The 23,306-nt window shown below is 46.7% G+C and overlaps 1 protein-coding gene across 1 annotated transcript in view; it reads left to right on the top strand.

The window, feature by feature from the left end:
* The first annotated feature begins 9,070 nt into the window (after positions 1 to 9,070).
* Positions 9,071 to 23,306, top strand: part of Gfpt2 (glutamine-fructose-6-phosphate transaminase 2) — a 47,759-nt gene continuing 33,523 nt past the window's right edge. The window contains exons 1-3 of the mRNA XM_052196840.1: positions 9,071 to 9,148; positions 19,550 to 19,657; positions 23,046 to 23,144. Of these exons, the coding sequence (XP_052052800.1) occupies positions 9,142 to 9,148; positions 19,550 to 19,657; positions 23,046 to 23,144 (214 nt within the window). The 5' untranslated portion in view covers positions 9,071 to 9,141. The remainder of the gene's footprint in view (positions 9,149 to 19,549; positions 19,658 to 23,045; positions 23,145 to 23,306) is intronic.

Below are 23,306 nucleotides of genomic sequence, written 5' to 3'. Positions count from 1 at the left end.
TCCTGTCTTAGAAACTTCAGTTAGAAGGTAAACTCAGATCTGCTCTTTTGAGCTCTCGCTCTGTCTAGAGCTTTCTGCTCCTCCCGTACTCCCTCTCCTGTATGTATGTTTCTGCCTGTGCTTGCTCAGAGCGTCCCAGTGGTAAATGGGTTGAGTGTCCCTTGCTGTCACTCGGAAAGACAGTGTTGAGAAGATAAATTAATGACCTCTAGGTATGAGGCTTCCTCTGCATCTGCAGGGTTTCTGTTTCAGGATTTTGTTTGTTTAGTTGGGTTTTGTTTTGTTCTTTGTTTTCTGTTTGTTTGTTTTTGTCTGAGAAAACTGAAACAGCTTGGGGTGGGATGAACTCAGGCAGTGCCAGATAATGGAGAGGAGGTGGAAAGAAAGACCATCACCGTCACCGGCTGTCTTTGTTTGTACAAGTCACTAAAACAAAACACCACAGGAGGCTTACAAGCCGTAGAATCTCATTTTTCGACATTCTGGAGATGAGAAAGTCAAAAATCAAGGCACTGGCAGATTCTGCATCTGGATCAATTGGCTCCTTGGATGGATGTCTTCACATGGTAGACGGGGAGAGGCAGCTTCTGGGATCTCTTTTATAACTTTGATTTTAAAGACATAGTCTCACTCTGTGGGCTCTGGCTGGCCTTGAACTCTATATAGACCAGGTTGGCTTTGAACTCATAGAGCACGGTCTCCTCTGAGTACTGGGATTAAAGGCAGATGCCACCATACTCATCCTTGGGATCTCTTTTATGTGGATAGCACTCCTTTATAATCTGCCCCCTTACCTGGCCATGAAGCTTCCTATCACCATCAGCTATACTAGGAGGATGCAGACATTCAGGTTAGAGCAGTGTGGTCCCCTGGTCTTGGCCACAGGTTGATGGGAACACACTTGGCATGCACCAGGTGCTCTTCCGTCACCTATTTCACAGAACTGTTTGATGTAGCCTCAGATTTCCACTCTGTCTTGGCCAGGCATAGCAAGACCAGCCCTGGGAGCATTAGAAGCATGTGGGGTGCATCCATGTTCCTGGTGCCAGACCCCAGCTCTGAAATCCCTTGAGTCAGACTGTATTGTTTAAACAACAGCAGTATGTGCCTCAAGGATGCAAAAATTGACAGAAGGGAACCCTTTGAGAAAAAAAATCTGTATCCCAGTCCGGGTAGATGTCCTGGTCTCTAAAGTACTTGTTGTACAAACAGGCAGACCTGAGTTCAGTCATGCACTGGTATGACCCCAGAACAAACCGAGGTTAAAAAAAAGTCTGATGTGCACTGGGTGGGGGTGGCACACACTTTTAATCCCCACACTTGGAGGCAGAAGCAGTGGATCTCTGAGTTTAAGGCCAACCTGGTCTACAAAGTGAGTTTCAGTGCATCCAGGGAGACCCAGAGAAACCTGTGTTGAAAAACAAAGAAGCAAACAGAAGTCTGATGTAGCAGAGCACACCTGTGATCCCAGCACTGGGAAGACAGGCAGGGGACTTGCTGGCCAACCAAACCAGCTGCCTGGGTGAGCTCCAGACTCACCAGGAAACCTTGTATCTGAGTTTGCTTCTCTCTGTTGCTGCCATGAAACACTGACCAAAAGAAACTCGGGAAGAAAGGGTTTATGTCATCTTATAGCTCACAGTCACTGAGGGAAGCCGGGGCAGGAGCTTAAGGCAAGAACTAAAGCAGAACCCACAGAGAAATGCTGCTTACTAGCTCCCCCAGCTTGCTATCTTATGTTGACCTTATGCTATTTTATGTATGTGGGGGACTACATACCCCAAGGCTGGGACTACCCATAGTGGGCTGGGGTTTCCCACATCCATTAGTAATCAAGCAATGCCCCACAGACATGTTCTCAGGCCAATCTGATGGAAGCAATTTCTAAATAGAGATTCCCTTCACCCATGTTTGTCTAGATTTAAGTCAAAGTGATAAAACTGTGATACCTTGTTTCAAAAAAGAAAGAAAGAAAAGGAAAGGAAAGAAAAAGAAAAGAAGAAAAAAAGAGAGCTGGAAAGTACTTGAGAAAGACAATCTGTCCATCCCTGACCTCCACATGTCTTCTTTCCCACAAACCCTTGCCTTTTCCCCCTTTGTTTCAAGACATTTTTGTTGAGTCCGATGGTGCGTGTCTTTAGTCCCATCACTGAGAGGTAGAGGCTGGTGGATCCCTATGAATTCAGGGCCAGCCTGGTCTCCAAAGTGAGCTCTAGGACATCTAGTCAGAGCTAGTAAAACCCTGTCTCCAAAAACTTTTTAAAATTTTATTTGTATAAGTGTTTTGCCCTACATGTAGGCATTGCCTGTAGAGGTCAGAAGAGGATATGTTGTTAGCCAGCATGTGATTGCTAGGAATCAAATATGGAACCTCTAGAAGAGTGGTTCTCAACCTGTAGTTCTCAACCCTTCGGTGGTTGACTGACCCTTTCATAGGGGTCACCTAAGACCACTGGAAAATACAGATATTTACACTATGGTTCATAACAGCAGCAAACTTAGTTTTATGGTTGGAGGATATGAGGAACTGTATTAAAGGGTTGCAACATCAGGAAAGCTGAGAATCAATGTTCTAGAAAAAGTCAGTGCTCATCCACTGTTTCAACCCTAAGGCTCTTACACTTCAGAAGGATTCTGGCCACCGTTTCCCGCCCAGTTCCTTGTCAGGAGCTTTTTCTGCCCTATTCCTTCCATGTCAACACGTGTTGATAGAATACTTGAGAAACAGCTTAAGGGAGAAAGGACTTATTTTAGCCCACAGTTTTAGAGGTCTCAGCCCATCATAGCAGAGACACTATAGAAGAACAGAGAAGCTCAAGTCATGGCTGCCAGGAAGCAGGGCGGAAAGGGGAGGGACCATGAATCACCTTCAAGGGTATGCCTCTGGTGACCTGTTTCTTCTGTGGAGACCCCACATCCCAAAGGTTCCAGAATATTCCAAATAGTACCATCATCTATGGACAAGATATTCAATACTTTAGCCTGTGAGGAAATTTCACATTCAAAACATAGCATCCCACCCTTAGCCTCCAAAAACTCATTACCATTTCATGATGTAAAATGCATGTAATGTGTCCTGAAGAGTCTTAGTAACTAAAAAAGTCTTATCAGACTCATCAGTGACTTTTCTACTGCTGTGGTAAAAACGCTGTGACCAAGGAAACTTACTTATAAAAGAAAGTTGTTTAAAGAGTTCACTGCACTAGAGAGTTAGAGTCCATGATGGCAGAGGAAAGACTTAAGCGGTACTGAGTAGTAGAGAACTCACACCTCAAAATACAAGCATAAAGTAGGGGACACACTGAGGGTGGAGGGAGGCTTTTGAAACCTCAAAGCCTGCCCTAGTGACACACTTCCTCCAACAAGACTCCACCTCCTAGTCCTTCCCAAACAATTCTACCAGCTAGGGATTCAGTGTTCAAACATATAAGTCAATGAGTCCCATTCTCATTCAAATCACCATAACAGAGTTCTAATATTTTCCTAGTTTTAGGGACTAAAGTCTTCTCTGGGACTTAAGGAAAACTCTTAGCTGTAAACCCCTACAAAACAAGAAAAGTTATGTTTATTCTGTGCCCATATATCTTGGATGGGTGTTTCCACTACCAGAGAAAGAAGTAGGAGAACAGCAAGGAAGTCAGACTAGCCTAGCAGGGTCAATGTTGGATCCTATAGAGCATGTCTGACATCTAGTAGAGTACATGCTATTATGATCTGGGCTCCAATGGACTCTGAGGTCCTGTGGGTCGTCATTTTTAATCCACATGGTCTCTCTCTTGGGCTGGTCCCATAGTTTGGACAGCTTATCTCTACAGATAGATATTCCAGACCTCTGACATCTTCCCCTTCCTGGAGTCTCTGTGGAAGCTTAGGTTTCACCTTCACAGCTTTATGCACTGTCTTCTCAGGGAGACCCTGCAGGCATCTTGACCCTGCCACACATTTCCTGGCCTCTTGGGCTTTCCTTGAAATTTGTGTGGAAGCCTCTGTTATCTGATGACTCTGGGATTCTAAACACCTATAAAACCAAGGTCAGCCATTAGCTTGAGTAGAAAGTTTTAGACCATGACTGCCACAGTCTTTGAATGCCCAGGTAAATGTGCACAGTGAAGTGAAACCCAGAGAAACAACTTTGTGGGCAGCCCTGTGTGAGCTGAGAATCCCAAGGCCTCTCTCTCTGCTCAAGGGAAAGTCTTCAAATAAGCCTGCACTAAATGAGGTCTGGTTGATTTCTGAGACACTCTCTTGGTGTTCTTCTGTTGTACCGATGCAAAGCAATTGGCTTTTATTGATGTTAATCTTTTCAGAAACGCTTGCATAGTCTCAACTTTATGCTTGGTGTTCCGACTAGGCTGCAAGTTTTCTTGGTTTGCTTGCTTTCAACTTTCTGCTCTGCAGTTTGCTCCTGATGTGCACTGTAAACCTGTCTGGAAGCAGCTAGCAATAGCCGGGCCACAGCTTGATTGCTAAACTGCCATGAAATTTTACAACCAATTGGCCTTTAAACTCATCTTTCGACAAAGTCTCAGGACATGGGTGAGTGGCCTCTCATCCAGTATCCAGTACAGTCCTCACTTCCACCTGAAGCCTCATGAGTACTGTCTTCTCTGTCCACATTGCTATCATCACTCTGGTATTCTGAGCACCCATCAGAATATCCCATCAAGCTCTGCTTTCAGCATCCCAGGGCTTCCCTGAACCTTTTGACTCTTCCTGAAAACCTCTTCTGAAAGCTCCTGAACCATGTGGTAATGCCACAGTAACAGCTCCACCTCCTGGATACCAGTTTACTATATTGATAGGACTTCCCATTGCTATAGCATATTGGCTAAGTGAAACAACATAAGAGAAGACAGTTTAATTTCAATTCATGGTTTCAATCCATGGTAGGAAAGATGTCATGGAGCAAAGCAGCCAAGAAGCAGAACAGAAACATGATGAGGTCCCACTTCTAAAGTTTTCAGAACCTCCTGCTACAGTACTGATAGCCAGAGACCAAACATTAAACATGTAGGCCAATAGGGAAATCTCTTATTTAAGCCATTATCCAGTCCTGCAGAAGGAGAGGTTATGTGACAGGCTTCCTGTGCTCTACCCAAGTTTCTATTCCTTGATGCTTCTCCCTCATATCTAGCTGAGGGCTAGGTAGATGGCCTGAGGCGAACTCCATCCAAGTCTCTACACATGGTTTATCTGGCCTACACACCCAGGATCCCGCCTGTTACCTGCCTTGAGCCTTACTCACAGGTCTCAGTGAATCTCCCTACATACACACCCCATTGATCTCACAAGAGGTTTTCAGCTGCAAACCTCAGCACCCCTCACCCTGAACTCCCTGAGGAGTTCTGCTAAAATCCAGGAAGCTCTGTGCTGGGTTGGGCTAGGTGTCTAGACAACCGGATCTTTATGGTGTTTCTGTATTGGGAGGATTAAAAGGATATTAGGGAGAAGACAATATCTCAGATTGCTCTGTTGATAGCCTAGCTCACAGAGCTGAGGCTGAGAGAAACTTGGCAGGGAAGTCCCTCATGATAACATGCTAAATGGTGAAAATCCAGGGGCCCAAATGAGTTGTTATGCCATGGAGCGAAGTGGACAGCATGGTCAGACTCCAGCAGTAGCATCCCAGGGAAGGCAGCTGAACAGAGCCTGTGCCTGATAGATGGCAGACTCATACCATAACAGGAGGATAGCTGTGGCACTTCACTGTGCTATTCAGTTAGAACGGGCATGGGCCAGGGAGGAGCAGAGAGTAAATCTCCCAACTACTGAGAGCTTTGAGACACATGTCTAGGTTAAGGAGCCAATACATGTCTCCCCTTCTTGGCCAGTGGGGTCAAAGTGTCCCTGAAAAGTGGGGCTAAAATCACCCATAGAGAGCATCCAAGGCTCCTAAGGCCAGGTGCAGCAGCCTGCTCTGAACGGGCAGACAGGGTTCTGGTTATAGGTGTCCAGGCTCACCCTCCTCTAAAGAGAATTACGAGCCATGTTGAGAGAGGCTCTGGTGCTCTTCACTGCTTCCGTCCTCCAAAAGGGTCCATACCTGAACTCCCACATCTAAATCCTCCTCTCTGGTTTGGCTCTTTGGGGATTCCTAGACTGCATCGGAGCAGGTCCCTGACTAGGATGAGGACAAGAAAGAAATCTGCCTCCCACCAGGATCTAATGGGCTGCAGCCACCAGCTCCATACCCGAGCATTCTGCTGAACATCTCTCTGGTCAGAGTGCTTGTAGGTTGAAGGTGTCAGGGCTGTTTTGGGCCGCAAATGACAGAAGTGATGACTTCAGTGGGCATCAAGTAAAGATAGGAATTTATTAAGTTTGCTATCAAAGAACGCCATAGGCTAGGTGATTTCTAAGTAATAAATCTTTATAGGCTTGTGGTTTCTAGAGGCTAGGATGTCGGTAACTAAGGGGTTGTGTCTGGCATGGATCTTCCTGTTCTATTATCCTACAGGAAGATACCCTCGGTCAAGAGGATGTGAGAAACTATACTCAGAGTTTCGAACACTCTTTTAATTAGCATTAATTTGTTGGTGGAGGTACAGCCCTCGTGGCCTAGTTGATGTTCAGAAGTCCTGCATAGTAACTTTATATCATTGAAAATTGTATTGTTGGCTGGAGAGATGGCTCAGCGGTGAAGAACACTGACTGGGGTTGGGGATTTAGCTCAGTGGTAGAGCGCTTGCCTAGCAAGCACAAGGCCCTAGGTTCGGTCCTCAGCCCTGTTTAAAAAAAAAAAAAAAAAAGAACACTGACTGCTCTTCCAGAGGTCCTGAGTTCAAATTCCAGCAACCACATGGTGGCTCACAACCATCTGTAATGAGATCTGATACCCATACCCTCTTCTGGTGTGTCTGAAGACAGCTACAGCATACTTATATATAATCAATCAATCAATCAATCAATCAATCAATCAATCAATCTTTAGCTGGGCCGTGGTGGCGTGAGCCTTTAATCCCAGCACTTGGGAGACAGAGGCAGGCAGATCTCTGAGTCTGAGGCCAACCTAGTCTACAGAGTGAGTTCCAGGACAGCCAGGGCTACACAGAGAAACCCTGTCTCAAAAAAAAAGATAATTTATCACAGCACTTGCTTTGGGGACATGTTTAAACCATAGAACTGTAATTCTGAAAGGTCCATGAACAGTCAGGGCTCTAGAAATGTGTAAGGATCCAGTTTTCTCTGGCTCTCTCCACTCTCAGACACTCTCTATCTCATCCCAAATGTGATCCCAAACTCCCCAGCATCCCCAAACTATCCTCCATATAGCTGTACCAAGAGAATCTGTCCTTTTCTGTTTCCTCTATGTCTTCAAAAGCAGGTTGTCGAGCCCTCAGCATGGGCCACATAAAATCCCGGACCAATCCTAGAGCGAGGTGAGTCCAGCAGCTATATCTATGACAGGCCGTGATTCTTCCAAAAGGCTCCCAAGCCAACTGGCCCCAAAAGCAGAGGATGCCTCCATAGGGTCATGGCAGTCACCCCTGCCACTTTTCGTATGGAGACACGAAATTACAAGAACAGTGGAGGACAGATCTGCGCCGTGCGAGGACACAGGAATCCTGGTATCTTGGTGCCAGCAAAGAAGAACTCCACGGCTTTATTGCCCACAGCGTGCAGTTCCCTTCTGTGGAGTTCTGCCTAGCCCAGGCCCTTCTCTACAGAGATGTCCAATTTCCTGTGTGACCACTAGCTTAGTGTCTGCCCCACCCATTGGTTTGTAAAAGCCAGGAGGCTGGATCTGTCCTCATTCATTAAGTCCCTATCACCCAGAGAGATGTAAAGTGCAGATTCGGGAATGAATGATGAATGGGTGAATTAATGAATGAGTGTCACCTTGCATAGCTGAGGATAAGGAGCAATGCAACTCTTGAGTCAGCTTTAGGCATCAGATGATTCAGCCAAACCTTCTCTGTCACTACTACCAATGGGTATAACACCCCCATCCCCAGGGGACTGCGAAGCTAAGAAAAAAAAAAAAACCCGCCAAACACAAGACTTAAGCTAGTTTTTCTTTTTAAAAATTATAATTGCGGAATACCATAGATTTAGATTTCAAGATTTTTTTAAGTTAAACCATACACACACAGATGGCTTTAAAATGAGCAAATACTGAGCCAGGTCTCATGACCTTTCTCAGGAGATGGGGGGCCTGGAGAGCAGTGGAGAGGAGGAGGAGACAGACGGGAACTAGGGTGGGGAAAGCCAGCCTCGTGACTCATCGCAGGGTCGAACCGAGGCTCCAGGTCACGGTGGGGCGGTGGAGCCCCTGGCTTGGATGCAGGCTCACTGCTTGCCAGACGGCTCTGCCAGAGCTTCTCCTTTAGGGGCCGGTTTCCGGGGCGGCCCAGCTTTTCTTTAGACCTGGGGAATCACCTACCCCCTGGAGCTCTCAGGTTCGGGCCTTGGCTCATCTTGGTCAATATCTTATATCTTTCCAAGGAGCTTCAATTTTCTCCTTTTTCAGCCAAGCCGTTTGCTCCTGGCAAGGTTTACAAGCCTAGTGTGTACTACTTTTTCTTCCTCTGAAAGGAGTTTGGAATAGTGGGGCACGTTACAAGGAGTCCAGTGTGTGTGTGTGTGAGAGAGAGAGAGAGAGAGAGAGAGAGAGAGAGAGAGAGAGACGGAGACAGAGATACAGAGACAAAGAGAGAGACAGAGAGACGGATAGACAGAGAGATTGATTGTACTCTGTGCCTACACGGTCTGTCTGGCCTTAACCTCAGGTGGATCTGAGAGGTACGTTTCATTATTATCACATTTTACAAATGAAGAAACTGAGGCACAGAGCGATCCGTCCCCCTGGCTAAAGTTTCACGTCTAATATGACTGACTCAGAAGTCCGAACTCAAGGTGTTTACCACCGATTGGGCCCTCTCCCTCCCCTTACGTTAGAGACTGGAGCTTGGGAACCGCCCCTCACCCCTTTCTCTGAGTCGGGGGGGGGGGGGCCGCCGTTGTCACGACAACCAGAGACCAATAAGGAGCAAGCAGGCGGCAGGAGGCCCCGCCCCAGCCCCGCCCCTCTCGGAGGGCTACTGGCTGGCTATAAGGGCAGAAGGCCGAGCGGCGGGAGCCTGAGCCAGGGAGCGCGAGGCGCAGCGAGTCGTCTGAGTACCTGGAGCGATCGGAGCCACCATGTGCGGTGAGTACACAGCGGCCTTCTCCCTCAGTGCCTAGGCCAGAGAGCCAGGCACAGGGGACCTGCTAGGGGAGGCGAACGTGGGGCTTTCATTAGCCAGGCCTTCCTTCCCCGCGCGCGGACCCGGAGTGACGTCTCGGGGACATGGGGGCGTGGGGAGGAGGGCGTCTAAACTCTGTGTAAGAAGAACCAAGCCGGGACCGCACAGAGCAGGGGCAACGAGGCAGGTCCCAGGAAAGAAGTCCCGCAACACAGAGGTTTCTCCACTCCATATACTAGGAGGGTGCTTCCTCCACTTGGCCCACAAAGACCGCCACGAGCATCATCCTGGGCGTGGAGTGGTGATCCACGACTCAGAGTCCCAGTTTGCCGCGCCCACGGAGGACGGGAGACCTCACCTGTGAGGTGTCAGCAGCCCGCCCCGGGGCGTCCCGAACTGCTCCTGGTGCGCTCGGAAGGGTTTGCCATCTTTCTTGCGCCGCAAAACGAATCTCCTGTCCCTAGAAGGGTGGTAACTGTGGTAATGCTTTGCTGGAACGAGCTCTTGGCGACGCGATTGATAGTGACTTCCCCGGAGCCTTGGCCCAAAGCTAGGAGCGGGAGCCCTAGACCGGATAGCGGCGCAGCCCTGAGCGACGCCGAGGTGTCCAGCCGGGCTTTGGGAGCAGAAGGGAGGCGGCCGCCCTGGGCTCACATCTGCAATTCCTTACCCTCCTGGCTGGCTGGGCCGCCTCCGCTGGCTGGCTGGCCGGCCGGCCGGGGAAAGCCGGGAACTTCTGGGACAAAAGGTCACTGTGAGCTCTTTTTTTTTTTTTTTTTCTGCCTTGAGTAGGATTCAGTTACCCACTCCAGCCCCCTGCGGCTGGAGAACCTGGTGGAACTTTTGAAGCCATGAAAGGCGCCTCTCTGACTTTGCTGAAGGCTTGTGGGGTGGGGTGCACCAGTGGGTGAGTCCAAAGCCAAGGTCTGTACAGGCCTTGTTTCATGAGCCAGGAGACCAGGAGAAAGGAACCACAGCAAGGATTAGGCAGCAACCGTGGGGATGCAGCCTCATCCAGAGAGAGCCGGGGTCAGTTTAAAATCCCGGATCCTCAGACAGAATCTTAGGATCCCTAGCATCCTTTGGCAACGTGTGTGTAAGGTTGCCTCCGGCGTTTCTGGACACAGAAATGAAATAAATGGACAAGTTTTGTCACGCCGGGTTTGAGTTCTTGTAGATTTCTAGCCACAGGTGGCTTTAGAACTAGACTTTAGCAAGAGACCTCAAACTACCTGAACTCTTTGGCTTTCCTTGCTCAGCCTCTCAGGTGGCCCTGCATCCCCACCATCAACCATCTCAGCTGCCCACCCTGCTCCTTCCCAAGCTCTGAAGAACTGTCTCCTCCAACCCTTTGGAAGAGATGGGGTTTGGGTTATAAGCATCTCGTCTCCTTTCTAGACTTTGGTATTGATTTGTGACTGCGTATGAGAAGTGCTTTGAGGTCACCAAAGAATGTCTAGGATGCAGTAGACGTCTTGGCCCAGCTGTCTTGGCCCAACTGTGCTCCTATTCAGAATCAGAATCAAAGGAGCCAGATGAGCTTGACTAGGAGGCCTCCTCAAACGTCAGGGTGTTTTTTTTTTTGTTTTTTTTGTTTTTTGTTTTTTTGAGGCAGTCTAAAAAACTTGCTGATGTCTAACCCAGCCCCCTGCCTTCTCATCCAAGAGTCCTATAACAGCTCGACTAAAGACAAAGAATAGTGTGTTTTGAGTTCTCTCTGTCATTTACAGGGCAGCCTTTGCTCAGAGCTCACAGCCCAGCTGCCTAGGGTTCAGCACACGGGTCTGGGTACTCCTGGCCGTCGTGGTCTGTATGTGTTCCACACCGGAAACTGGCTTTCCTTTTATGTTTTCACTTGCAATTTAGTGAATTTTACAGAACACTGATAATGATCGTGTTTTTTGGCACAGGGATATAGCAAATATTGAGTCAGTTTCACTCTACATCTGGGGAAACTGAGGCCCAGTGAGGCCTGTCTGAACAAGAACTTTAAGGTCATTTCAATTTCCCAGGCCATGTCTGCTGCTTTCCTTCAAAGCAGCCTCAGGTTTCAGGAGTAAAAACCACTGAATGGGATGGGAAGATGATAAGAAATAACCATATCCTAATGATGTCTCTATCCCCAGAAAGCTGGGCCCACCAGGAACCGACCCTGATCAGATGTGCCTTAGTGTACCAAGAATTAAGCCAATCCATAAATGCTGTCTTAGCTAGTAGCTTCCTTTCCTGTTGCTGAGAGAATTTATCCTGACAGAGGCAACTTAAGAGAGAAAGGGCTTATTCCAAGTTACAGTCCATCACTGTGTGTGTGTGTGTGTGGGGGGGGATCCAGGTTGCAGGAATGTGAGGGACCCAGATTAAATCCCCAGTCACGGGCAGAGAAAAAGAATGAATGAAAGCACTCAGTACTTAGCGATCTGCCTTCCCTATCGACCTGCCTTCTTTCATTCAACCTAGCACCCAGCCCCCCAAATGGTCCCACCTATATTTCAGGTGAGTCTTTTCACCTAAACTAATACAAGTCAAAATATCTACTACAAGCATACCCACAGGCCAACTTGAATCAGCCTTCACTGAGAGTCACTTCCCAGGTGATTCTAGAAAGATCCACTATTAGGCCAACCCTCACAGGTACCCATGCACAGTTTTGTTGACATCAGAGTTCCCTGCATTCTGTTGACTTCCTGCCAATAGAAAAGTTATTGTGTTCTTTCTCCCCACCTACCTTGCGGTCTTCCTTTCCTTCCTGAAAGGGAAAGAAACATGAAATCACAAATGAAATCACAAATGATTGCCCGTGGAGAGGTTCTATGTCTTTTATGCTCTGAGGTTCTAAAGGGCATGTGGCTGTGCCACCCACTACTTCTAAGAAGGGACAGGGTGAAGAAAATAACCATTCTGTAAGCCAGTCGCTCTCCAGCAACAAGATAATTCTAGCTGGCAAATGATGCCACACAAAAGATACCTCGGACATAAGGCTACACCCTGGCAGTACCAGGCTGAACCAGGCAGACAGACAGCTTTTTGCTCAATGCACAGGGTTTAAATATTTTTTACTTACCAGATTACAAAATTCGGAGAGCTCATATAAAGTTTTTTTTTTAATCTTAAAAAGTATTCTAAGAAGAACAACCTTGAGGCCCTATTTTGGTGGTCTCTTAGAAGATGGGCTCCAGTTCTCTCCTGGACGTCTCACTCCTTCAAACATGGAGCTACCTGTTGGCTCTCAGAAGTTTAGGACAGCATAGAGGAACAGAGAGCTAATTGGCTAGAGGAATGAGAAAGGTCTGTGGTAGCGCTTCCAGGCTCAAGTGTGTGCTCTGCAGAGAGAGGAACTGACAGGCATGCCAGGCTAGGGGCATAGCATCACCCCATTCTCCTGGTCACATGACCCCCTCCTCTTCCATGGCCAGTCTCCCTCTGCCCCCTTCTTTAAAGGACACTTGTGATGATTCTTAGGAGGCTCCCAAATTATCTGGGACAGTTTGAGATCCCTTTGTTCTCATCTGTACAGACTTTCCTTATACAAAGCAACCTCTACAGAGTCTGTTCAAATATTTAGAATCCTGGATGCTCAAGTCTTGCCCTTGAGGGCCTAATTCAGAGACTCATAAACAGGCTTCCTAATCCCCCATACACCCAAGCACCCTGCTCCTAGTGCTCTCAGAATGGACCCATCACCGTCAGAAGGCGAGTGGAAGATCATTTGAATACCTCCAGCTTCATGGGCATAGTGCCACATAACTAGTTGGACCAAACAGACTTCCTCATTTATTTAATGGTTAGCTGCTGGCCCATATAATAAGGCATTCACAGCATCTCTTGCCCTCCACATGGTATACACTCCGCCTGTTTATCATGTCTCTAGGAGAAGCAGCCATGGGTTTTATTTCTCCAGATTTGTCCAGAATTGCATGCATGTATGTATGCATGCATGCACACAGAGTCTGCTTGTATATTGCAGCCTTTGGGGAAGACTTGCCCAGTGTATAAAGAGGAATTGCCTTCTATCTCAGCTGGAGAGTAGGTCTTCTGCGTCAGTTGCTTAGTGTCCCTCCAGGGGGATTAGAAGACTTCTGACTAAGTCAAGTCACCCACAGGACTTATTTCTTTCTTGTGACATCTCAGTTTGTAGCTTCAGAAGGAAGCAATGTCTTTTGAGAATTGGAATTGAAGAGGACATAGACAGTTCTTCCACATGTCTCAAGTTCTAGGGTCAGTTGCTTGGCTTAATCTTTCTCCAAGCCTTGTTGGTGAAAATGGGCAAAAGAGAGGTCTTCTACCCAATGATATGCTATTGTATATCACTTTCTAGATTGCCATTTTAAAAATTAATTATGTTTATGTGTGTTGGGGATTTATGTTCATGTGAGTGCAGATACCCACAGAGGCCAAGCAAGGTGTGTCCACTTCTCTGGAGCTGGAGTTTCAGGCAGTTGTGAACCATCTGACATGGGTGTTGGGAATGGAACTTGGTTCTCTACAAGAGCAGTGCTCACTCTTACCCACTGAGCTGTCTCTTGAGCCCCTGGCTTGTTAGTTTCTATGGTATACATATTCTCGCCATAGGCAGTTTCAGGAGTGGGCCATGGGAAGTCCCTGAATGAGTAATTGGGAAGAGAGAGCACCCAGCTGGTTCCTGGAAGCCACCAGGGGCAATCACAGCACACCTACTCACATGTCTTGGACTGATGTTGGCACTCACAGGAAGTGAGCTTGAGACATTCGGAAGAACAGTATGCACCCTTAACTACCAAGCCATTTCTCCCGTCCTGTGGCAGAGCATTTGAATTCAGCAGTCTTTCACAGTGCGGGATTCCCTCCATGCTGTCTCTCCCCTTCTCTGTGCCTTCCTTCCTTGCCCCCCCTCCATGTATTAGCCTTCCTTACCTATCCCTCTTCTACCCCAACCACTCTAGGGACTGCAGGTAAATTCTAAGTGTTCAGGGCTGGCCAGGTATTCAGGTATTCCGAAGAAGTCAATTCCCTAACCTGGTCACTGTCATTATCTGTCCCTTGGAGGATGAACCCATCACTCTGAACCTGTCTGCATGACTTATGGAGAGCCTGAGTCCCTGAGTGATCTCTTAAGCCTGTGCAGAGGGGAGATAAGTTCTAATAAACAGACCTAGCTCTGCCTGGCTGAGTGTGGCGTGTGGCGTGTGGCGTGTGGCGGTGTCAGGCCCAGTTCCTAGGCTGCTTACCTTTGGTTATCTCTGTTCGCTTCTTTAGTCTTGCATGCATCCATCCAACAGCTGTTTATTGTGTACCTAACATGCCCCTTATTTGGTCAGGATGCTGTAACAGATACAACAATGCAGATGTGGTCCCTACTCTTATAAAGACTGTATGTAGTAGGCTATCAAACACAAGGACGAGGAAGCAAATACAGGAAACAGCTCTGTGGCCTCTGAGGTGGGAGCTGGAGAACCCAGTAAATCTCATGGGGACCTGGCCTGCTGATCCAAAATGAATAGGCACCACTTTTGTAAGGAGCCAGCCCTGGGCGGGGGATGAGGACTACCCCCCAGGCTAAGAGGAAGCATGTCCTCACTCTCTACCCTTAGTCCTGCAAGTCACAGCTCTGGGGACCCCCCCCCCCATGCCTCTGGGACCTCCCTTGCCCCACGCTGTAAGGCTCATCTGTACATCTCATTAATTCATAACAGTGACAAGGCCCCATGGAGCAGAGATATGTTTATGGGCTGAATTAAACTTGGCCACATCACAGCCAGATCACACATTTGGCTTAACCATAGTTTTCCCAGGCAGAGAGGGTCAAGAAAAAAAAAATAGTAAAATGGTGTTATTACCCTGACTTTGACAGTCACTTCTTAAGGACTGGTCGTGTGGTAGAGATGCAAACATTTGCATCAACGCCATCCTAGGAGTGAGAGCACCTTGTCTATGTGACAAGCAGTGCTGTGCGGACCTTCGGAAGGAAGACATTCTGAACTGTTGTAACTTCTCTGCTAAGTAGATGCTGCCATCACCTGTTTCACAGATAGCATCAAGTTCCCAAGGTTCATTGGCTTGTCAAGACCACACGGAAAGCCCAGGACAGGGATGGGGACAGGGGTGGGCAGCTGGCCCTGGCTGTGGGCTTCAGGCCTCATCGCCTCATCTCCTTGCTGTCACAGAGCCAGTAAATGGCCGGGAGAGGATGGCATGACCCTACGCCTGTTCTTTTATGGATCTGTTGGGGCGATGCGTTCGGGTGTCTTCTAATCCTCTTGTGGCTACTGTTCTTCCAGGTAATCATGGCCCCGGAGCCACAGTGAGTCAGACTGGCCCAGCTCAGAAGGAGGCAGAGAGGCAGGTTGGGAGTGGGGCACTGGCAACTGAGACCTCAAGGGAAGGGCATGTGACATGGCTGACCCAAGGAGAGACTTGGAACAATGCAAAGTAGCATCTGTGAGTTGAGCAAGGGTTTGGCCCAAAACCCCAGGTGTCTCTGTCTCCTTGAGACTCTCTCCTTGAGAGACTCAGCCCTCCTTACTGGTATGAGTGTTCCCACAGGAAATCCGGATTAACCAGGTCTCCAGGTCTGTGGCTTCCCAAACAGTTCAAGTTTGTCAACCTTTGTTCCTTGGCCAGGATGTCCCCCTTACAATGACATGGGAGATTTTCTCTCTCTCTCTCTCTCTCTCTCTCTCTCTCTCTCACTCACTCACTCACTTTACATTTACATTTATTTTATTTCTTTTATGTGCATTGTATGTGTATGTATGTGCCATTGTGTATATGTATGTGTGTGCATATGGACATGCTTGTGCCGTGCACCCGTGTGTGGAGGTCACTTCTCTTCTTTCACCACGTGAGCTCCAAGGGCCAAGCTCAGGTCATCAGGCTCAGTGGCCATCACCTTTACCAGCTGAGTCATCTTGCTGGCCCTGGAGATTGTCTTATTAGATATTTTCTAGGGTTGGGACTGTAGCTCAGTGGTGGAGTGCTTATCCTGCATGCGTGTGGCCCTGTGAGAGGGATGGGGCGGGAGGAGAGGAAAGCAAGGGGCACTATAGGGACATGTGGACAGGTTATGTGTGATTCCACCCTTTTATCTAACAAGGTCTCGAATGCTTTGGAGGTGTGGTGGTGTTCTGGGGACATCCTGGACCCATTACAGACATCGAGGGAAGACCTCTTCTGCCCAGCTTCCCATTACCCCCTGAACGATTTCTTCATAGTCTAAAAACGGCTCTTTTCCATTCACACATCCTGGAGACTTGATTACTGAAAGCCCTGTCCTGTTCTCTGTGGAAGGGCTCTGCCGGACCACGACTGCTTGCTCTGTGCTCCTGCGGCAGTCTTCACCCAGCTCCAGCCAAACACCAGGCTGTCTTTAGTCTGTGAAGGTCACAATCCAGCCTGAGCTGCTAAGCTTTTTATGAGTACACGTGCAGTTCTACGAAGATGTCTGTTGGGTGTGTTTCTAGAACTGCAATAGCTCGCTTTTCATTGCAAACAACCAGCAAAATGCCTTCCAGAGAGGTTGCGTGAATTTAAATGCTCCCTACCAAGCTGATCTGTGTTTAAAAACCGCATTTCATTGTCACTTTGTTTTGCAGATAGGATGGTGGATTCCAAGAGGGGAATTTTGACTTGAGAAATTCCTGGGAAAGCAGCTCTTCTACTTTATGATCTTTTTTTTTTTAAAGTAATGTGATTGACAGTTAGCAGTATCTATACTATTTCGTGCATTTCAGTTCCGTTTTGTGCAAACCTAAGTGGCCAGGAAAATTAGCTGTGCAGGGAGAAGGGTGGCACTTTGTTAATGAAAGGAGTCACTCAATAGATATTTCATGATGAAAATGAGAAGATTTATGTTTCTTGTGCAAAAGACCTCGCAAGCCTTCCTTGGCAGCTTGCTCCACAGCAGCCAACTCCCAAACTGTCTCAACTGCCTGCCAAGCTCCTGGCTGGGTGTCAACACAGCTGGTGGTCCCGAAGAAGACGACATTTTAATATCCAACTGGGGGTTTCTAATGTACCCCTTCTCCCAAGCTGTTGTGGCTCTTCAGTGCTATACAAAAACATGTGTACTGGATGCATGCATGATCAGACATGGCTGGAAGAAGAGAATTTTCAGCAAGGATAGGAGAGCTGAACCCAGAGGCTTCTTGCCCCAAAGAATCCAGATTTAAAGGCTTTTTTACTTTTTTTTTTTCAGAATTAGAGAATATGTATAGATATTTTTTAAAAAATACCCAGGACCCAATATATCAAATCTGGGCATGGGGACACACGCCTTTAATCTCATCACTCCAGGGGTGCTGAGAATATGTCTTAGTAGGCGTGAGGACCTGAGTTTGAGTCTTTAAGCTGGGCGTGGTTGTGTGTGCCTGTGACCCCAGCATTGAGAAGTGGGGACAGATGGAACCTGAGAGCTCTCTGACTAGCCAGCCTAGCTCTATGGTGGGCTTCCAGAATCCCAGTAGAGAGCAATAGAAGATATGCAGGTCCCGCTCTAGCCTCTGCATGCTCTCACACCAGCACACACACACACACACACACACACACACACCTGAAGCTGTGTCTTGCCTATCAGCTAAGCCCTTACCAGCCCTGTGGCTGTAAATGTGCAGTCTAAGGTAACAATAGAAGAGGCACACATTTCTTTTTCCTTCTTCACAGTTTCCCAGATAGAAGATTCCCTTTCATTATCCATCTTAGCAATCTCCGCCTATGATTTTTCTCCTCTTATTCAATAAAGAACTTTTGCAGTTTCATTTAAAAGGAAGGATGTGAGAGCACCTCTCAGGTCTATCATTTGCTGCTATTACTACTTTTGTACTTGGGGCCATTTTTAAATAAGACAGACATTACTTAAACTCAATTGTAAACTGACAATACAGACTGCTTCTAGATGGGTGGGTAGTTATACAATGTGGACCTCTGAACAAGGGGATGGTACACATGCTATCTGTGAGCATATTCTCCTCATGTTAAAATAGTGTACAATTTTAAACTTATTATCTATCAAAAATTTCTAGTTATTATTTCTAGGTTAAATCTGGAAGATGGTAGCTGAAACCTCAGAATTCAAAATTTCAGATAGGGAAGACTTATTGATGGGATATCTCAAGAAAGCTATTGAAATTTTCATTTTGATGTTGACAGAAAACTATCTTTTAAAAAAATAAGTAATGTATCGAAAATACAATCAAGAGCCAGATGTGGTTTTGTTTGAAGCGTGGGACAGAACGTATGAACTGCCAGGGGAAGGACCCAGACCACGTGCAAACCCCTTATCCTCACCTCGCGCTCTCCCCCAACCTGAAGTCAACAAGAAAAACAAAATAGCTGAATGTCAAAATTGTACTTGGCCACTTCAAAGAGAAAATCACATGAAGCTACTCAGAAAGCATGCTGTGCGTGATTTTTAAATTATGTGTGTGCACATGCCTGTACCTCTATGTGTATATGCACATGAGTGTAGTTCCCCATGGAGACCAGCAGGGGGCATCAGATCCACTTGGAGCTGGAGTTAGCAGTAGCAAATTGTTGTATACCATTTGATGTGGCTGCTGGGATGGCACTCTGATCTGTAAAAAAGACCTAAAGCAGGGACCTTCACCTTTCCACCATGGAGAAAAAGTACAAATAAACAAATACATTAAATAAAATAAAGTCAAACTGAAGCATCTTTGTTTGCTAGCCTACTTTAACAAGGCTTTCCCAAGAGATGAGATGGATCTATTCTGGCTCTTGTAAAAGACCACTTTTACATTAAATCTTTGGATCAGGAACTCAGCAGAGTGCTTGCCTTGAATGCATGAAGCCTTTGCTTTTTCTTTCTTAATTTTTTTTCAACTTGACATATGATGAATCATTTGGAAAGCAAGGATACTAATTGAAAAGATGACTCTATCAGATTGGGCAAACAGACATGAATGACAGATAACACACAAAATCTAACCCTCCTGAGGGTATGGGCCTCAGCCAAGGAGGAAAGAGGAGGAAGGAGCTGTAACCAGAGCAATAAAGGTTATTCTTTGTACTGCATAGCTCCTCCTCATTTGTCTTCCTAGTCTCTGTTGGTGGCATACATTGCTCTGGTTTATTGGTTCCTTACATCTGCCTGTGAATGGCAGAGAAATCCTTTGCTGTGAAACTGTAAGGTCAAGGGTCATGACACAGGGTTCATGTGAGCTTTTGCCCCAGAGAGAAGGGCTGACATATTTCCAACTCTTCCAGAGGACTAGAGGGACAGCCAGTCCTCTGTAAGTAGTCTGGGGGCTCAGACGCCTCCTTGGTCTGGCGGTGGTCTTTATTATTGTTGTTTGTTTTGGTTTTTGTTGCTTCTCTTCTATTCAGGACATTGGTTTTTCCTTAAGATGACATTTTATTTTCTCTTTGGGCAGGGATATTTGCCTATATGAATTACAGAGTTCCCAAGACGAGGAAGGAGATTTTCGAAACCCTCATCAGGGGCCTGCAGCGGCTGGAGTACCGGGGCTATGACTCTGCAGGTGGGTCTCTGTGATATCCTGGGATGGATGCTTCTCTCGCTTATATTCTTTGTAGGGGGACCCTTTACAGCCTGGGCACTTCCCTGATACTTTTTAACATTCCTTTATTAATGTAACTGATTGTTTTCCACTGAAGGACTACACTTCCTGACTTCCCTTGTGGACTATGGAAGTCATTTTTGCTCCTTTAAGGTGCCACATCCCATCTTCTGTAGGCACTGGGCATCCATACACTGACAAACGTGCCTCTTTGCCATGGATAAATATGGTCCTGCTGAAGGTCAGACCAGGCCTCTTTCTTTCCCATTTCATCCACAGCTGCCTTCAATCATCTAACAACACACTTGCTCATCAAAGAAGTTTCAAAACTGTAGAAAAATTGAGAAAACATTGGTTTTTATTTTTAACTGTAGAAAAGAAAACACAAGGGTTAAAAAGAAAACTCTCTAACAAAATCCTACATCAACATTGATCAAAGGCACAAAGTTTCAATTGTGCAAGATGAGGGAGTCCGAAAGATCCCAGGGTAGCGATTATTAACAATACACGTTTTAAATGTGCACACACACAATAGTGTTCATGGAGGGAAGGGGTCCGAAGGGAACTTGGGTGAAGGAGAAGTTGAGGGCTTGGATTTTCGGGTCTTTCCACCGGTAGTTCCCTATCTCAAAGACCAGTAAGTTGGCTACATTAAATATATATGTAGGTTTCTGCCTGCCCAGCATACCTCAGAGAAGTCCCCTCTAACAGTTCCTAGTTGCTGTTGTGCTTCGTTGATACCATCTGGGTTGAGAATGGAGGGAGTTTTTGAAAACAGATTTTCTCCTAAAGATGGTTAGGATGCCATTTTGTAACATTTAACTAGTTAGCATGTTAAAGTTTGAGCTAGTTTTGCTGGATGGTGGTGAGGACGACCACACCGCCTCCGGAAGCAGACAGGTGGATCTCCTAGTTCAAGGTCAGCCTGGTTTACAGAGCCAGTTCCAGGACAAACAGGGCTACACATCCTGCCTTGAAAACAAAACCGATTGAATCCAGGGCTTGGTGTCACATCCTCAGCCCTTTGGCTTTACAGTCTTCCTTCGCTTTTCTTAGCGTTTCTACTTTCCAAAGCCCCGCTTAAAAGATCTTCCTAACTCACTTCTCAGTCCTCACACCGTGGCTGTGTCAGGGCTCTCTCCTCCACAGGCAAAGAGAGCTAAGAAGAGCCAAGGAGCTAGGTGACCTGTCCTTGTAAATTCTTAAAGGAAGTCAAATACAGAAAGGGTTTACAGGCATGCAAATGGAGAGAGAAGGCAGCTTGAAGGTCACAAAGAAAGGAGCACAGCAGGCTAAGTGCCTTTGACCAGTCTCTGGCCATTCTTGGCCTCTGTGACAGCCCATCCCTGGCAGCCAAGCCCCTTGTCCCTGAGCACCCCATGTCCCTGAGCACTTATCTCTACTACTTTGAAATTAACACTTTAGGGGTTTGTCTTTCAAAGTAAATATCCTGAAAGCTAGATTATTCTCTTTGTTCATGCTGAAGAAATATGATAATTGCTGCTGGTGGTGATGTTGTTGTTGTTGTTGGTGGTGGTGGTGGTGGTGGTGGTGGTGGTGTGTGTGTGTGTATCTTAGTATGTATGAAATCCTGGGTTAGATTTCCCAAATGCACCTACTGCAACAAACCCTACCTTGTGGCCATAAACCCAGGTGGTATATTCAGTTACTGGCAAGGGTGAGAGAGGCCCCCAAGACACCAATGCTCTGGGATGCTCTAGTCCCTTCTATAAAATTGCACAACATTTGCATCCGATCTATTTGCATCTCCTCACAGATACATTTTATCACCCTTAGATTATTGATTTATACCTAATGCAATGCAAATGTAATGTGAGCATTTCTTATAATGCTTGTCTCTGAGATAGTGACAAGGAAAAAGTAAAGTCTGCCCGTGTACAGTACGGATGGAATTTATTTGTTGGTGAGTGTTTGTGTGTTTGAGTACACTTGTGTATGTGTGCGTGCATATATGCATGAGGCTAGAGGTCCAGTTAATTCTATTTTTTTTTTTTTTGAGACAATGTTGTTCATTGACTTGGAACTGGTAGATTGGTTAGGCAAATGGCCTGTGGGTTCCTGGGACCCGCCTGTCTCTACCTCCCTGGTGATGTGCTTATAAAAAGATAAAGAACTAGAAGAATATGTTCTATGGGGGTGTAGTGAGGTGTGGGGGGAGGGGGTGCCTCAGCGGGCCCATGCCAAGGCATCTCTTCCCAAATGAGGGACCAGCCACAGGATGGTATAGTATAGAATAGTTTATTCAGGGCATAGGGAGGGGAGTTAAGAGGGTAGTAGAGGCAGAGAAAGGCAGAGAGAGGGAGAGTTGAGAAGTAGAGGCCGGCCATGACCAGAGAGAGAGAGAGAGAGAGAGAGAGAGAGAGAGAGAGAGAGAGAGAGAGAGTGTGGAGAAAGGCAGGGAAGGGAAGGGGAGGGGAGGGGAAGAGCCCAAGAGGGCAAGAGAGAGGCAAGCAGGAAGCAGCAGTTAGAGAGAGAGGAGGGGCAAGCATCCCCTTTATAGTGGATCAGGCCTGCCTGGCTGTTGCCAGGTAACTGTGGGGAGGAGCAAACCCGGCTGTTGCCAGGTAACTGTGAGGGTAGAGTTTAGGCAGAATGCTAATACCCAACCTTGGGATTACCAGCATGCAGCACCATGCCTGGCTTTTTTTTTTTTAAGTTTTATTTATTTATTTATTATTTATATGAGTACACTGTTGCTGTCTTCAGACACACCAGAACGGAGCATCAGATTTTATTACAGATGGTTGTGAGCCACTGTATGGTTGCTGAGAGTTGAACTCAGGACATCTGGAAGAGCAGCAGTCACTGCTCTTAACCACTGAGCCATTTCTCTAGCCCCCCTGGTTTTTTTTTTCTTTCTTTCTGTATTTATTTATTTATTTATTTATTTATTTATTTATTTTTGGTTTTTCGAGACAGGGTTTCTCTGTATAGCCCTGGTTGTCCTGGAGCTCACTCTGTAGACCAGGATGGCCTCAAACTCAGAAATCCACCTGCCTATACCTCCCATGGGCTGGGATTAAATACATGCGCCACCACTGCCTGACCCTAAGTTATTTTCAAGACTTCTGATCATCTCTCGGTTGGTCATGGATATGATGCCTCAGACAAAGATAGAAAACTGCACCTCTTAGTGACAAAAATTCAACATGAAATATAATGTTTATGTTCCCAATTTTTTTATAGTTCTAATATAAGAACTGCTCTCCTGTGATGGAAGTGTGAACAGTAGTTGCCCATTTGGAATAGAGGAATTGAAGGGAAAGACGCAGGCCTCTTCTGTGGGTCATGCTGGTACAGGCAACTCAGTGTTCTCTGTAAACTGTAGGTGTGGCCATTGACGGGAGTAACCACGAACTCAAAGAAAGACACATCCATCTTGTGAAGAAAAAGGGGAAAGTAAAGGCTCTGGATGAAGAACTTTACAGTAAGTAGAAAATGAAGGACTTTACAGTAAGTAGAAAATGTCCTCTGTCAGAGTGATGGCTGGAGCATAGGCCCTTGAAAATTATTATTAAAAATTATTGACATTATTGTCAGCAGTACTCGAGACTGAAAACGTGGCAATGCATCTATTCTTGGAATGACT

Source organism: Apodemus sylvaticus, chromosome 10 (assembly GCF_947179515.1).
Source record: "Apodemus sylvaticus chromosome 10, mApoSyl1.1, whole genome shotgun sequence".
NCBI classification, from domain to species: domain Eukaryota; kingdom Metazoa; phylum Chordata; class Mammalia; order Rodentia; family Muridae; genus Apodemus; species Apodemus sylvaticus.
This window is presented reverse-complemented; position numbering and strand designations above follow the sequence as displayed.